General features: G+C 36.2%; 1 protein-coding gene across 1 annotated transcript; it reads left to right on the top strand.

The window, feature by feature from the left end:
• The first annotated feature begins 840 nt into the window (after positions 1-840).
• On the top strand, positions 841-13,507 carry LOC130720738 (structural maintenance of chromosomes protein 1). Its single transcript, XM_057571428.1, has 18 exons — positions 841-1,596; positions 1,704-1,940; positions 3,983-4,216; positions 4,614-4,852; positions 5,594-5,860; positions 5,969-6,239; positions 6,997-7,121; positions 7,926-8,035; positions 8,354-8,461; positions 8,543-8,682; positions 9,744-9,833; positions 9,914-10,122; positions 10,325-10,494; positions 10,787-10,896; positions 10,979-11,355; positions 12,431-12,682; positions 12,867-13,091; positions 13,185-13,507. The coding sequence occupies exons 1-18, from the start codon at positions 1,159-1,161 to the stop codon at positions 13,231-13,233; spliced, it is 3,651 nt and encodes a 1,216-aa protein (XP_057427411.1). The 5' UTR covers positions 841-1,158; the 3' UTR covers positions 13,234-13,507.
• The last annotated feature ends 496 nt before the right edge of the window (positions 13,508-14,003 follow it).

The raw sequence follows: 14,003 nt of genomic DNA, 5'->3' as shown, positions 1-14,003 counted from the left end.
GAATGAAACACGAGACGATACAAATAGTTTCTTATTATGCAATAAGCACTTAAATAAAGCTAATAGGTCATAACAGGTAGGGGTTTTCATCGGGTCAGATCGATTCGATGAAACCGATGAACCGAACCGAACTAAAGCAACCAGCTTGGTTTTTTTTTTGTTATTCGGTTAAAAACCGATAAAAACCAATGAAGATTGGTTCAGTTCACGGTTTGAAAAATTAAAAACCAATGAACCGATGATATATATTTATTTATAAAATATATATATGTATTTATTAAAGAAATGATGTTTTTTTAACGAATATTGTTAATGTTAGATTTTTTATGTTTGTTAGACATATTATGTTTTTGTTTTCTATTATTAATTTGTAATGGTACTAAAATTAAACACTAATTTAAGCATTTCTACATTGTTAAGTACTTGAGTTATTGATTATGAATTATGAATTTGTGATTAAACTATGATTGAGTTATTGATTTGCCATTTTTATGCATTGTTAAGTTGTGAAACATATGTGTTTGCTATATATTTAAAGTTGTGAAATTGATATTTACCAAAAAAAAAGTTGTGAAACTAATGAACCGAACCGATTCAAACCGTTCATCATCGGATCAGTTCGGTTTTGAATTTTTTTTTGCTAACAATCGATCGAAACCGAACCAAAGAATTTTAATTAGATCGGTTTTTGGTTTACTTAAAATCGGTCCAAACCGAACCACAAACCCCCTAATAACCGGGTAACCATACAAGAAAACTATACCAAACATCGAAAAAAGCCTATAAATTTTGTAACACACCACACCATAGATATATATATGAAAAACCCATATTAACTCGACATTATTTCCACCATTACCTTACCTCTCCTCCCCCTTCTCATTTCTCAACGTGGATGAGTAAATGAACCCGTAAAATTAGTGAAAAAAGCGCTCTAGACTCGAAGGCCGAAGACGATTAGTGTGCTACTCTTCAGTCTTCACTCTTCACGGTCCCAACTTGCCAATTTGATCACCACAAGTTCACATTTCACAATCATTGACAACATAACCCACTCTTTCCCCAATTCCCCTCCCGCCAAAATTTCTCAACACCAAAACCCTAACCCACTCTCTCCGTTCACAATTCAGTTTAGGGTTCCGTCGCAGCCACCAAGCCATGCCGTCGCTACTCTCGCCGGGGAAAATCCACCGGCTAGAAATGGAGAATTTCAAATCCTACAAAGGCTTCCAAGTTATCGGTCCCTTCTACGACTTCACCGCCATCATCGGCCCCAACGGCGCCGGAAAATCCAACCTCATGGACGCCATAAGCTTCGTTCTCGGCGTCAGAACCGGCCAGCTCCGCGGCGCGCAACTCAAGGACCTCATCTACGCCTTCGACGACAGGGAGAAGGAGCAGAGAGGACGCAGAGCCTTCGTCCGCTTGGTCTACCAGCTCGCTAACAACTCCGAGATCCAGTTCACCCGAACCATCACCTCCGCCGGCGCTAGCGAGTACCGCATCGACGGTAACCTTGTCAACTGGGATATCTACAACGCCAAGCTCAAATCACTCGGTATTCTTGTCAAGGCTCGCAATTTCCTCGTCTTTCAGGTTCTCTTGCGTTCTTATTGTTTGATTGATTTGATGCTAATGTCGTAAATCGTAAACTAGCTTGCTTGTTTTGTTCAATGTGTGACGGTTTTGTGATGTTAATGTAGGGTGATGTTGAATCTATTGCGTCGAAGAATCCGAAAGAGCTAACCGGCCTTATCGAGCAGATATCTGGCTCTGACGAGCTCAAGAGGGACTATGAGCAGTTTGAAGAAGAAAAAGGCGCTGCTGAGGAGAAATCGGCGCTTATTTACCAGAAGAAGAAGACGGTGGTTATGGAGAGGAAGCAGAAGAAGGAACAGAAGGAGGAGGCAGAGAAACATCTCCGCCTGCAGGAGCAGCTGGTTGGTAACTGTATACGTTTCTTTTTATGTTTGTTTGTGCATTCTATATGTCCTCAGTACATGTGTAATTTCGAGTCGTAACTTGTATGTGCCACCTCATGTGTGTTATTGGCCGCTTTTAATTTGGTTAGTTCTGTCCATAGTTTCCAAATTCGCTTATGCCCCCCATGTATCGCGTTCCGTTTCGTGCGTACCGCTACCGGTTAGTGGTACGTTTGCGTTTTGGTACTCTCCAATTCGCTGATATTAGCGTTGCGAAAGCTATGAAATCATGGAAGCAGAGGATGAAGGCGCATGTAGGCGCCATGGAAGCCATACAAATTGTCTACATTAGCTGCATGTAGCAAGCCAATCAAAAAGGAAAAAAAAAGTTGAAGACAGAGTGTTCAGGTTGCTGTGCGGAGGTAGACTGATGGCATTTAGGTCTTAGGGTTTTAACTAAAGTAGGGCCATTTTTTACAATGGGCCAACCGTCCAATAACTTTTATTTGTACATCCTTTTTTTCTGCACAAGCCAGTGTTGTTAATCGCAGATTGCGGACTATAGAGGTAAGACAAAAATCCGCTATTTCCAGCCTCTTAAAGCGGAAAATAGCGGTAAAAGTGGCAAATAACGGGTAATAGCGGAGTAGCGGTATGCCAAAAAGCGCTCCGCTATAGCGCTATAGTTCTGCGATAATCACTATTTGACAACACTGGCACAAGCCAAATTTATAACTAAAACAATTGGGCCTACTATTTCAATTTTACATAACCTATATAAATAAAGACAAAAAAATCGATATAAATAAAAATGATATAAGAATTTAACAGAATTGAAAATATTTAAGAAAAATTAATAATTAAAATAAATATTATAAGTATTTTGTTATATCTCTATAGAAATAATTTTAATGTAAATTTAATTAGATCAAACTGCATGTGAACTGACTATGTATATCCCCCTCGTACCGCATACTCTATAGGTCAGGTACCGTGTACCCGTTCCCATACCACTTACCGGAGCGTATGGCGAACTCTGTAACTATGGTTCTGTCTGCTTCTTCAATGTCTTAGGATTATGTTTCATTCTCCTTTCTTTGCCATGTGCTTGATTGGATGATGACAGGTGGGATCCCTACAAGGAAATTAAGCAGGTTCATGCCCTTTTAATTCTGGAGATTGTATCTTAGATTCTTAATAAAGGGACTGCCTCTGTTGCACATGGCAGTCCCTCATTTTTATTGTCTCGACTCTCAAAGTTATTCCTGCTCTTTTTTTAACTCTAGCTATTGCGTGCTGCTTTTTGGAATTTTTTTCTTAAAAATAAGAATAATATTATAATGTTTTTTTTTTTCCCATATATTGATAAAAGTAACCTCATTAACTCTCTATTTCATTTGCAATCGTCATATTTTCCCATCAGTCAAAGCTGACTATTCACCTCGACTTTCATATTGCCGTCCTTAGTCCTTACCTCAATTCTTTCAGTGTCACTGCTCTTTTGATTTCTGCCTTTCCACCATTTGTGCTTCTGCCCTGAGGAAGGTCAGTTGGTTCTTCTCACTTCCATTGCTTCACATGTAACTGGTTTGGTTCTTGAAGATAGAGATAGTAGATTGACATCCACTCTTGAAGGTCCATAGGCTATGAACAAATTTAAGATGTCCCTTTGTGATCACTGTTTCTGTTGTGTTCCCCTTTCTTTGGAATAGCTTAAGCTGATAGTGAGTCTGACTGTCTGAGTCATGCTTTTGCTTGGCTTCTAAGTTATTTTATAATAAGGTTTCAACCAGATGGTTTTCACAACCCCTTGAAGCGGCTTGATTTGTTAGCATAATCATACCATTATACCACTACACCATGTTCCGTCAAGTATCTGCTGATATATTATTTAACTCCAATATAAGGAAAGATAGGATTACTTTGCTGGACAGCGTTTTCTGCTTCATCTTTCAACTAGAAGTTACTTGTGTAACTATCATTGTTCGATACATTTTCTCTCTTGATTTTGATCAGAATGCTACTGGTGAAGTTCTCAATCATCCTTTTTTTGTTTGCAGAAATCTGTGAAGAAGGAACATTTCTTGTGGCAGTTGTTCAATATAGAAAATGATATTACGAAAACAACTGAGGATCTTGAAGATGAGACCAAAAGTCGTCTAGCTGTTATTGAAGAGCTGGGAAATTTTGAAAATGAAGCAAGTAAAAAGAAAAAAGAGCAGGCCAAATATCTTAAAGAAATTGCGCTACGTGAAAAGAAAATTACTGAGAAAAGCAACAAACTTGACAAGAGTGTGAGTATTTTTTCTACATTTTGGATTGTGTGTCGGAAATTAATTGCTTTATTATCAACTCCAGCTATTGGACTTTTTGCATAGGTTGATTCTATGCTTTACTCTTTGCACTTGTTGCTTTTGGTAATATTTGATGTGAAGAAACCGGGTTGAAAATTTTAGTGTCCAGGTTCCGGAAATGGCTTTGTTAATCTGGTAATAATGTGAATACCTTAGTAGTCCTCCCTCTCCTAGCTAGCGGTGCCCAACTCTTTCAGACACGACAAAGAAATAAGGAGCTAAGAGTACATGGGATGAAATCTTCGTTAGCTCTTTAAGATTTGTTACTTTTGTTTATTATTTGTGATGCTCGTTATGTTTATGGAATTGTTTTTCTGGTTTAACATCCTCCTTGCAGCAACCTGAGCTTCTGAAGTTAAAGGAGGAAATGACTCGTATCAATTCAAAAATAAAAAAAGGGAAGAAGGAACTTGATAAAAAAAGGGAAGAACGGAGGAGGCATGCTGCTGATATAGCGGAGCTACAAAGGGGGATCCAGGATCTTGCAGCGAAAATGGCAGACTTACAGGAAAAGAGTCGAGGTGTTGGCAATGAGCTTGAGTTAGATGGCGATGACTTGGAAGAATATTTTAGAATGTGAGTGGTTATTTGCTGTAGCTGTTTTCTGTCAGTATATCTTTTGTTCCATCTATTTTTTTTGAAAAAAGAAACAGATTTCTTGCGTTGTGCTCAGAGTAAGCTTCAATAACCCTTAACAATCTAACAAGATCTTGCCAGCGTAATCAAATAGCATAATTGGGTGCATAAAACATAAGAATCACCCTCTTCATTTTTTGGTTCCCAAACTTCTCTTTTTCTAATTTTTTCTTTCTACATTTTTTATTCTGCTTTCCCCCCTCCAATTCTCTTCATAGATTGCGCCATGTCATTTTCTTACACTTTTTTTTTGGTTGATTTGTGTAGTGGTTCCTGTCTTGTCCGTTCAGCAATGTCATTCTCTTCTTAGATTTATAGTTTTCTATAATTCACACTATTGTTCTTGACATGAATTATTAGTTCTTATTTTATTATATTATGTAGTTTTTCTAGATATTATATTTTTATTATTGGCTTCCATGCTTCCGCCAAATGTGGTGGGTTAACCGCCATCTACCATCGATAGCATTGCTCCTGATGGGCAATGCAAATATTCTTTTACATAAATTTGCACTGCATTCCGTTATTACTGCTATATTCTGGCAGCCCAATTCATTACACCGAAGTAAAAATATGCCAGCACTTCGTAGGTATAATGCATATTGACTTTCATTTGTTTAAATTCTCCTTTTTTTTGTTTTTTCTGTTTTGGAACTTGTGATGATAATGTTGCTATTACAGCAAAGAGGAAGCTGGGATGAAAACTGCAAAGCTTAGGGAGGAAAAAGAGCTTCTAGATAGGCAGCAACATGCTGATAGTGAAGCTCAAAAAAATTCGGAAGAAAATCTTCAACAGTTACGAAACAGGGAGTCTGAATTGAATTCACAGGAAGAACAGATGCAGGCAAGGCTTAAAAAAATTGTTGATAGTTCTGCAAAAAATAAGGATGGACTTGCAAACTTGAAGAAAGAGCTGCGTGTGATGCAGGACAAACATCGTGATTCCAAGTAAATTAACTTGTTATTCAACATTCTTTTTAATTGTTAAATCATCTCTCTGTATTGGTTCTTTGCTGAGGACATTTGTGAAATGGTGTTTGCAACTTTGATCTGCAGGAAAAAATATGAAAATTTGAAGTTGAAAATCGGTGAATTAGAAAATCAACTACGTGAACTAAAGGCTGATAGACATGAAAATGAGCGAGATGCTAAACTATCTCAGGCTGTGGAGACTCTGAAACGCCTGTTTCAAGGAGTCCATGGTCGCATAACTGAACTTTGTAGGCCAACACAGAAGAAGTATAACCTAGCCGTTACTGTTGCTATGGGTAAATTTATGGATGCAGTTGTAGTTGAGGATGAAAAGACTGGGAAGGAATGCATCAAGGTCCTGATGAGATTTTCCAATACCCTGTTTTGTGCCATTCTTTTAATTTTATGATTGTCTAAGTTTAATTTTTGAGCTCACAGTTCTTTCTACCAAACTCAATAGTTTCTTTTTGCTGTTGATGGCCTTCTGTATTTTCTGTCTGATTTGAATACCCGTATTGGTGATTACACAGGTGAATACTAGATAAACAAAGAGAAAAACAAAGAAGCCTAAGCACCATTATTTTGTATGTTGATGTGTTCATATAGGAACACTAGTTCAGCACAGAAATATAAGAAAGATATTAAATTATGGACTTCAGAAATAGGAAAGATAGCTTGTGCTGCACAAATCTTGTGAACTGAAGCCCTTAACCTAGCTTGTTTCCTTTTCATCCTTAAACTTGTTGCTTCTAGCATTCCTGTTGAATTTATGTATGACACATATGTTACTTCCTATTTTCTTTGTTTCCTTTACGAGATTTATGGGCCTATTTGGTTTGTATTTTTTTGTTTGTTTGTTTTTTGTTTTAATTACTAAATAGCCATCTCATTTTCATTTTGTTTCCTTTTCAAAACTTTCAAAACAGGAAACTGAAAATAGAAATGGAAAATGAAAGAATAGAAACCAATCAGCCCCTATAGTTGCTGAAAGCTAAAACTTAGGTGTTAACGTGTGTAGTTTTACCTGTTTGAACTTAAAGTTCTTTGATCTTGATTGAGTTGATTTTATTTTATGTATTGATTGGAGAAATGTTTTCTTTGCTTCTCTGCAGTATTTAAAAGACCAGAGGCTTCCTCCGCAGACATTTATTCCTCTGCAATCTATTCGTGTGAAGCCAATAATGGAAAGATTGCGGGCATTAGGGGGTACAGCAAAACTGGTTTTTGATGTGATTCAATATCCTTTTTTCAATAGTGGCTTCTTTGAAAAATCTGGTTGTTGAAGTGTTTGCAAGAGCTTCAAATGTTGCTGTTTGAATTTGCTCTAATGAAATTGAGAACTTCTTTAGCTCTGCCTTGAAGTAACCTTCTACAGCTTGCTTGTCTCTCATGATTCTATTGTTTTGAAAAATTAACCGTCCCACTTTGTAAAGACTTTGGTTATTTTTTCCAGTGATTTTGTTCTGATAAAGTGATAATTGTTTTTGGTTGCTTCCCGCTGCATTTAAATCGTATTTTCAAATGCTGATAAACAAATAGTGTTTTCAAATATTAAAGGATTATGCATTCTCTTAAAAAAGAAACTTTATAACTGTTTCTGTGGGTGGAGTTACGCTGTCTGTCATTGTGACGTGTAAAGCTTCAGTCATCATTACATTTATCTAAGTTTGTTGATCTCAGTAATCTTGTGATGCAGTGAATTATGCTTTAGCTGCTGTATCCGTGCTGTTTCTCCATAGATCACTAAAATTGAATCTTCTCTCAGTGAAAAGATAGTTTTTTCCTGATGCAGCATATTGTGTTCAGTGATTTCCTTTCATCAAAATGCTATTGTATGTTCTTTAATTTTTATGAATTCCTATGAAGACAAATACTCATTAACACAGTATTTGAATTAAACTAGGTGGTCTACATCTTTTAAAATTGAGCATAACTCATTCTCGTTTTTTCTCTACTTTCCCTCTACATAAATACCCCATCATGAATTTTTTATTTATGTTCATGCTTTTTGTTAATTACGTTTTGAACTTAACTTGCGCAAGTTTGATCCCTCCTTGGAGAAGGCAATTCTCTTTGCTGTTGGGAATACTCTTGTTTGTGATGGTCTTGATGAGGCCAAAGATTTAAGCTGGAAAGGCGAGAGATTTAAAGGTAACAATGCCTTCCTTCTTTCTGTATCATTATACTGACATATGTCATTTGAATTTAAATGGGGTTACTTGGATGTCCCTTTTTGATCCCCTGTTTGTTTTTTCCTGTGGCTTGTTATGATTTCTTTCTGGGCGCTTAAATTTATCTTTTACATGACCAAATGATCTTTCCACCTTGAGTTTATATGTTGTTTTGTTGCTTATGTAACAAACTTTTTGACTTCTCTTAATTTAGTGTTTACTTTTAATGCATGTGATGCATTCCTAGTACCTTGTCAGAATGCATAATTTGTAAAATTTCCATATGTAATTTGGTCAGTTGTAACTGTGGATGGAATTCTGCTTACAAAATCCGGCACAATGACTGGTGGCACTAGTGGTGGAATGGAAGCAAGGTCAAATAAGTGGGATGACAAGAAAATTGAAGGTTTTTATCAATTTTTTTATTAATGTTTTTCTAATTTTGTTGAAAGTATTTTCTCTTGCAATAAACATAATATTTTTTCAGGACTTAATAAAAAGAAAGAGCAGTATGAATCAGAGTTAGATGAGCTAGGATCAATCAGAGATATGCACCTTAAAGAGTCTGAAGCATCTGGAAAAATTAGTGGACTGGAGAAGAAAATTCAATATGCTGAGATTGAAAAGGTAAACTGTTAGGACCCAATTGCAAGGTATGGGACTTGAGTCCCACATTGGAAGTATGGGATTCTAATGTGGGGTTCATAAGGCCTTGGGCTCTCCAACTACAACAGCTAGCTTTTGTGGTGTGGTTCTCCCAAGGTTCTTATCATAAACTCTTATGAGTTTAGCCATTTTTCTTGGCAATAATCAAAATTATCAGTTGATTGGGCGTGCAAGTTGCCAGCCTTAGAAGTTTTTATTTTTGATACTATCAAGCTTGCGATGCTTATTTCATTTTTTGATATGGTTTCATAATTCTCTTTTACACCATAGTTATCAATCCCTGTCCTCCCGGATAGCAGCTGACCCCAAAAACACTAAAGTGAGATAACTCCTATTCTATTTTTTTTACGGTAGAAATGATTTTTACTATATACCTATAAATATTCAAATTAAAAGTGACTTAGAATCCATGACTTATTCATAATTACCAATAAAAATTAAGGTTGATTCTAGTAAATAAGTTATAAGTTGAGGAAATAAACATACAACAGACTCACTATGAGATGATGAAAATATAAACCAGTCTCAGATTAGAGAGACTAAATAATACACTTAGAACAGAAACTCAGAGATCTTCAACATGGACAAAATAAAATGGGAGGAAAGGGTTGTTAGTGCTGTAGCGGTCATACAGCCCCTGGCCTCCTAGTTGTAGCGTATCCGTAGCAGTGTAGTTAAGTATGAGATGTCAGACATAGTTATAGAAATTTGTTGTTGTTAGGATCCAATTGCAAGGTATTAGACTAAGGTCCACAGCAGAAGTATGAGATTCTAATTTGGGGTTTAAAGGCCTTAGGAATAGGATGTCCAAGAACAATGACTACTTTTATGGTATCGTTCCTCCAAGGTTCTTATCAATTGAATCTTGATAATGCTTGAAAATGTACCTTTTGTGCATCTGTAGGTAGATAAGTACTAGTTTTGGCTGAGCATGGATGGGAGATTGGTGAATTTCTGTCTTCTGTTCCATATGGAATATTTTAATTTATTATTTTATGATTTACACTTTTGACTTTTTCCAGCGAAGCATTGAAGACAAACTTTCAAATTTGAACCAAGAAAAAGAGACCATGAAAAAACAAATTGAACGTATCACTCCAGACCTCCAGAAGGTGACATTGCCAATTCCCTTGTTCAGGCATAGTGGCATTATTGTATACCTAACTGGTTACTCGGTGTTTATGCTTTACAGTTAAATGGCACTGTTGACAAAAGGAATGCAGAATTGCGTAAGCTTGAGAAGAGAATTAATGAAATCACTGATCGGATATACAAAGACTTTAGCAAGTCAGTTGGGGTTTCAAACATCCGTGAGTATGAAGAAAATCGACTCAAGGATGCTCAAAATGTAGCAGAGGAGAGGCTGAACCTGAGTAGCCAACTTTCAAAATTAAAATATCAGTCTGTTCCTTCTTCCTTTTAATCTAAATCGTAGCTCCTTTTATATGTTTGGAAGTTTTCAATTATGTTGGATTATTGATAAATGTAAAAATCAAAGTAAAAGAAAGAAGGTATTTAGAGTTTTATTTGCACTCTAGTTGGTTATCCTTGAATTAGTTTCTGCATTCATCTATTAATAACCTTAATTGAAATTGTTTTATAGGTTGGAGTATGAGCAAAATCGTGACATGAGTTCACGAATTCAAGAACTGGAATATTCTCTTAGTGCTTTAGAGAATGACTTAAAACGGGTACAAAACAAAGAGGCTGAAGCAAAGTTAGCAGCTGAGAATGCTACTGAAGAGATTGATCAGTTTAAGGATGAAGTTAAAGGTATATTTGGTACAACTTGTATGTGCTTTGTAATAATATAGAGAACCACATCATATAATTGTTTTTTCTTTGAATTTTCTCTTTTTTATCCTTCCTCTTTGGTGCTACCGGGGTGAAGGTTTGGTTATCTGGGTACTGCTTTGCTGTTTAACATCTGAAATTGATGGGAACACAATTGGGTTGATCTTGAAAGAAGCAGATTGCATACCCACCGTCACTTGATTTTGTTTATTTTTCTGCCTTGAGACTTGGGAGTCTTATGCTTTTCTATGTTCTCTTTCTACTCTTGTAGAGTGGAGATCAAAGTCAGAGGATTGTGAAAAGGAAATCCAAGAATGGAAGAAGAAGGCTTCTTTATCCACAACAAACTTATCCAAACTTAATCGTCTGATAAACTCCAAGGTTAGATGTTCAAAATTTCTTTTCTCGTGTTATTTCATTCATAATGTATAGATTGCCAACACCTTTTTATATGTTTTTACAGGAGACACAGATTGATCAGTTGGTGGTGCAAAAGCAGGAAATATTAGAGAAGTGTGAACTGGAGCAGATTAGCCTTCCGACCATATCAGATTCTATGGATACTGGTAGCTCCACACCAGGTCCAGTTTTTGACTTTGATCAGCTCAGTAGGCCACTGAAAGATAGGAGACCCTCTGACAGGGATAAAATTGAGGTAGAATTTAAGCAAAAAATGGGTACGCTAATATCTGAGATTGAAAGAACAGCACCAAATTTGAAGGCATTGGACCAGTATGAGGCTCTGCTAGAAAAAGAAAGAGGTGTATTGGAAGAGTTTGAAGCTGTCAGGAAAGAGGAGAAGGAAAAAGCGGATAGATTCAATGCTGTTAAACAGAGGAGGTAAAAGTTATTTTTCTTCAATTCATCATTGCTTGTCTTATTTAAAATATCAGTTGTACTTGTACATAGCCATTAGTTAGTGTGCATGGTTTAAGTGGACTCACAAAAGAGTCTTTATATAAAATTCACATTAGAAAACATGAAAAGAAACCCAAGACACCATATGGGTACAATATGACACTGATATGATGCGGATGCAGGGATATGGAAAATTCTTAAAAACTCCAGACTAGACCAGATCACATGTCTGATTAAAAATAATTCTGTCACATCGAATATGTTATGGAGGCTAGATACTTAATATGATGCGAGTATGATTTGATGCGTATATATTCGCTGTAGTTACAATCGTGACTTGCCTCGTCATGATCTTATGATTTTTTGATGTGCCCATCAGTCCAGATCCGAGCTTGGAACACAATTTGGTGAAATCAAGTTGGATTGATGAGATAAACCATGAATTCTGTTAGAAATATAATAGAAAATCATTCATGTGTCTTCACCCAATAGCTTAAGCTTTTTGGCTAGCTGGTTCATTACATGATATCTGAGCCTCAATGACTAAAAGGTCTGAAGTTTGATACTTGTTTTACCGGTGCCTCCAAAAGTCTTTTCTGTACATGTCCATACCATGTTAACTGATTTCCCGTCAGCTTGTCATCGTTAAGTGTCACCCCAATATCTCCTCTTGTACAATCATTGCGTATCCTACCCTTTCTAGTGTGGTCTGGTCATTCATCCATCTTAATTCTTAACTTTATCATTTCTGCTGCTTCATTTTTTTTTTCTCATGTTGTCTGTTAAAGCCCAACATTCGCTACCATAGAGGATAGCCGGTCTTATAGTGATTCGGTCAATCTTTCTTTGAGCTCGGTCATAGATAAGTTCTTTAAGATTTTACTTCCCATCCCAAATATGACGTGTTCTTCTTAATTAACTTTATATCTTCTAATGAATAGATAATATATTTGTTTAATGTATTTGGTGAGGTAGTAGTTTATATTGAGATACATGGCAGTTTACTTTTGTTGCATATCATGTCTTTTTGTGAAGCAAAAGTTTGTGTTGAATGCAGGTATGAGTTGTTCATGGATGCTTTCAACCATATATCTGGTAATATAGATAAAATTTACAAACAGCTTACAAAGAGCCACACACATCCTCTGGGTGGAACAGCATACCTAAATTTGGAAAATGAAGATGATCCATTTCTACATGGCATCAAGTACACTGCTATGCCCCCAACAAAGCGCTTCCGTGATATGGATCAGCTATCTGGTGGGGAAAAGACTGTTGCTGCACTTGCGTTGCTATTCTCCATCCACAGGTAGATTTGTTTGTACTTGTAAAATTAATTCATCTCCTATATTCAAAAGGTGCATGTTTAGATATGTCTTAAGTTTTTTTTTTTTTGAAACTAATATGGATCTTAAGTTTCTGAACCATTTTCTGAAACTTAGATTTGAGCATATATGTTCCATTAACATGGTCTCTGTTGCTTGTGGTTTCAGCTATAAGCCGTCGCCGTTTTTTATATTGGATGAAGTTGATGCTGCATTGGACAACTTGAATGTCGCTAAGGTTGCTGGCTTTATTCGTTCAAAATCTTGTGAAGGAAGGGCTAGCCAGGATACTGATGGTGGAAGTGGTTTTCAAAGTATTGTGATTTCACTGAAAGACAGCTTTTATGACAAAGCTGAGGCGCTAGTTGGGGTCTACAGGGATTCTGATGGAGGGTAAATTTCTTCACATCATTAATTAATTTAACCTATTATCTTTTCCTTTTATTTTCCGTATATTGATGGCATATATCCTCCACTCTTATGCAGTTGTTCGAAAACTCTCACGTTTGATCTAACTAACTATCGGGAGTCCTGAAATTCATCCATTGGGCGCAGTTGATAAGCGGCCTGCCATGTATAGAGCTTGGTTGCATTTCTATTTCTTGTTTAAAGGTGTCCTAGCTTTGTATCTGTATCTAGTTACCATTGTCTTGTGTGTTAAAGTTACGAATTGGGTTCTTTTTTTAAAAATTGTTGTAAATACTAAATAGGTATTCCTCAGAGTCACAGGTGACTAGATGCCCTTTCTAGCACTGGAAATGCAATGTAGAATACTATAGCTAGATGTCCAAATGTTCGTTCTTGAATCATTGAACTTTTTTCTCTGCCGAGCTTTGATTTCATATCGGAGAAGTAAAAGGGGCGTAAGAATTGAAGCGTATTTTTCTATGAACGAAGATCATGTTTGCTTTTTCATTTCGCTCAATGCAAATGGGAACACACATTCAAACGCACAGGTGGTAAAGTAAGATTTGTCACGTTAAATTAATGTGGATCGACTAAAGTTTTATGGAAATTTAAACACTCTAGAGTCAACAAGAAAGGAAGTCCCTTGCAATTTTCTAAAGTCATGTCTTGTAAAATTCTTTTTAATGACATCACTTATTCTTGTGCATTTTCACGTAGCTTTCATTTAAACAAGATAAAGGTATAATTAATAAAATAATTATTTCAAAACGATTACAATTAGTGTGTAGATAAATATTAAAAATATAATAATTGATTAATTTTACTCTAATGCATCTAATTTTTGGTTTTTTTATTATTTGAGACATGCGTTCTCCTTAAGAGACAATCCTGTTCGAG

This window comes from Lotus japonicus, chromosome 5 (assembly GCF_012489685.1).
Source record: "Lotus japonicus ecotype B-129 chromosome 5, LjGifu_v1.2".
Classification (NCBI taxonomy): domain Eukaryota; kingdom Viridiplantae; phylum Streptophyta; class Magnoliopsida; order Fabales; family Fabaceae; genus Lotus; species Lotus japonicus.
Note: the sequence above shows the minus strand (reverse complement) of the source record. Positions and strands in the feature narration are given on the sequence as shown.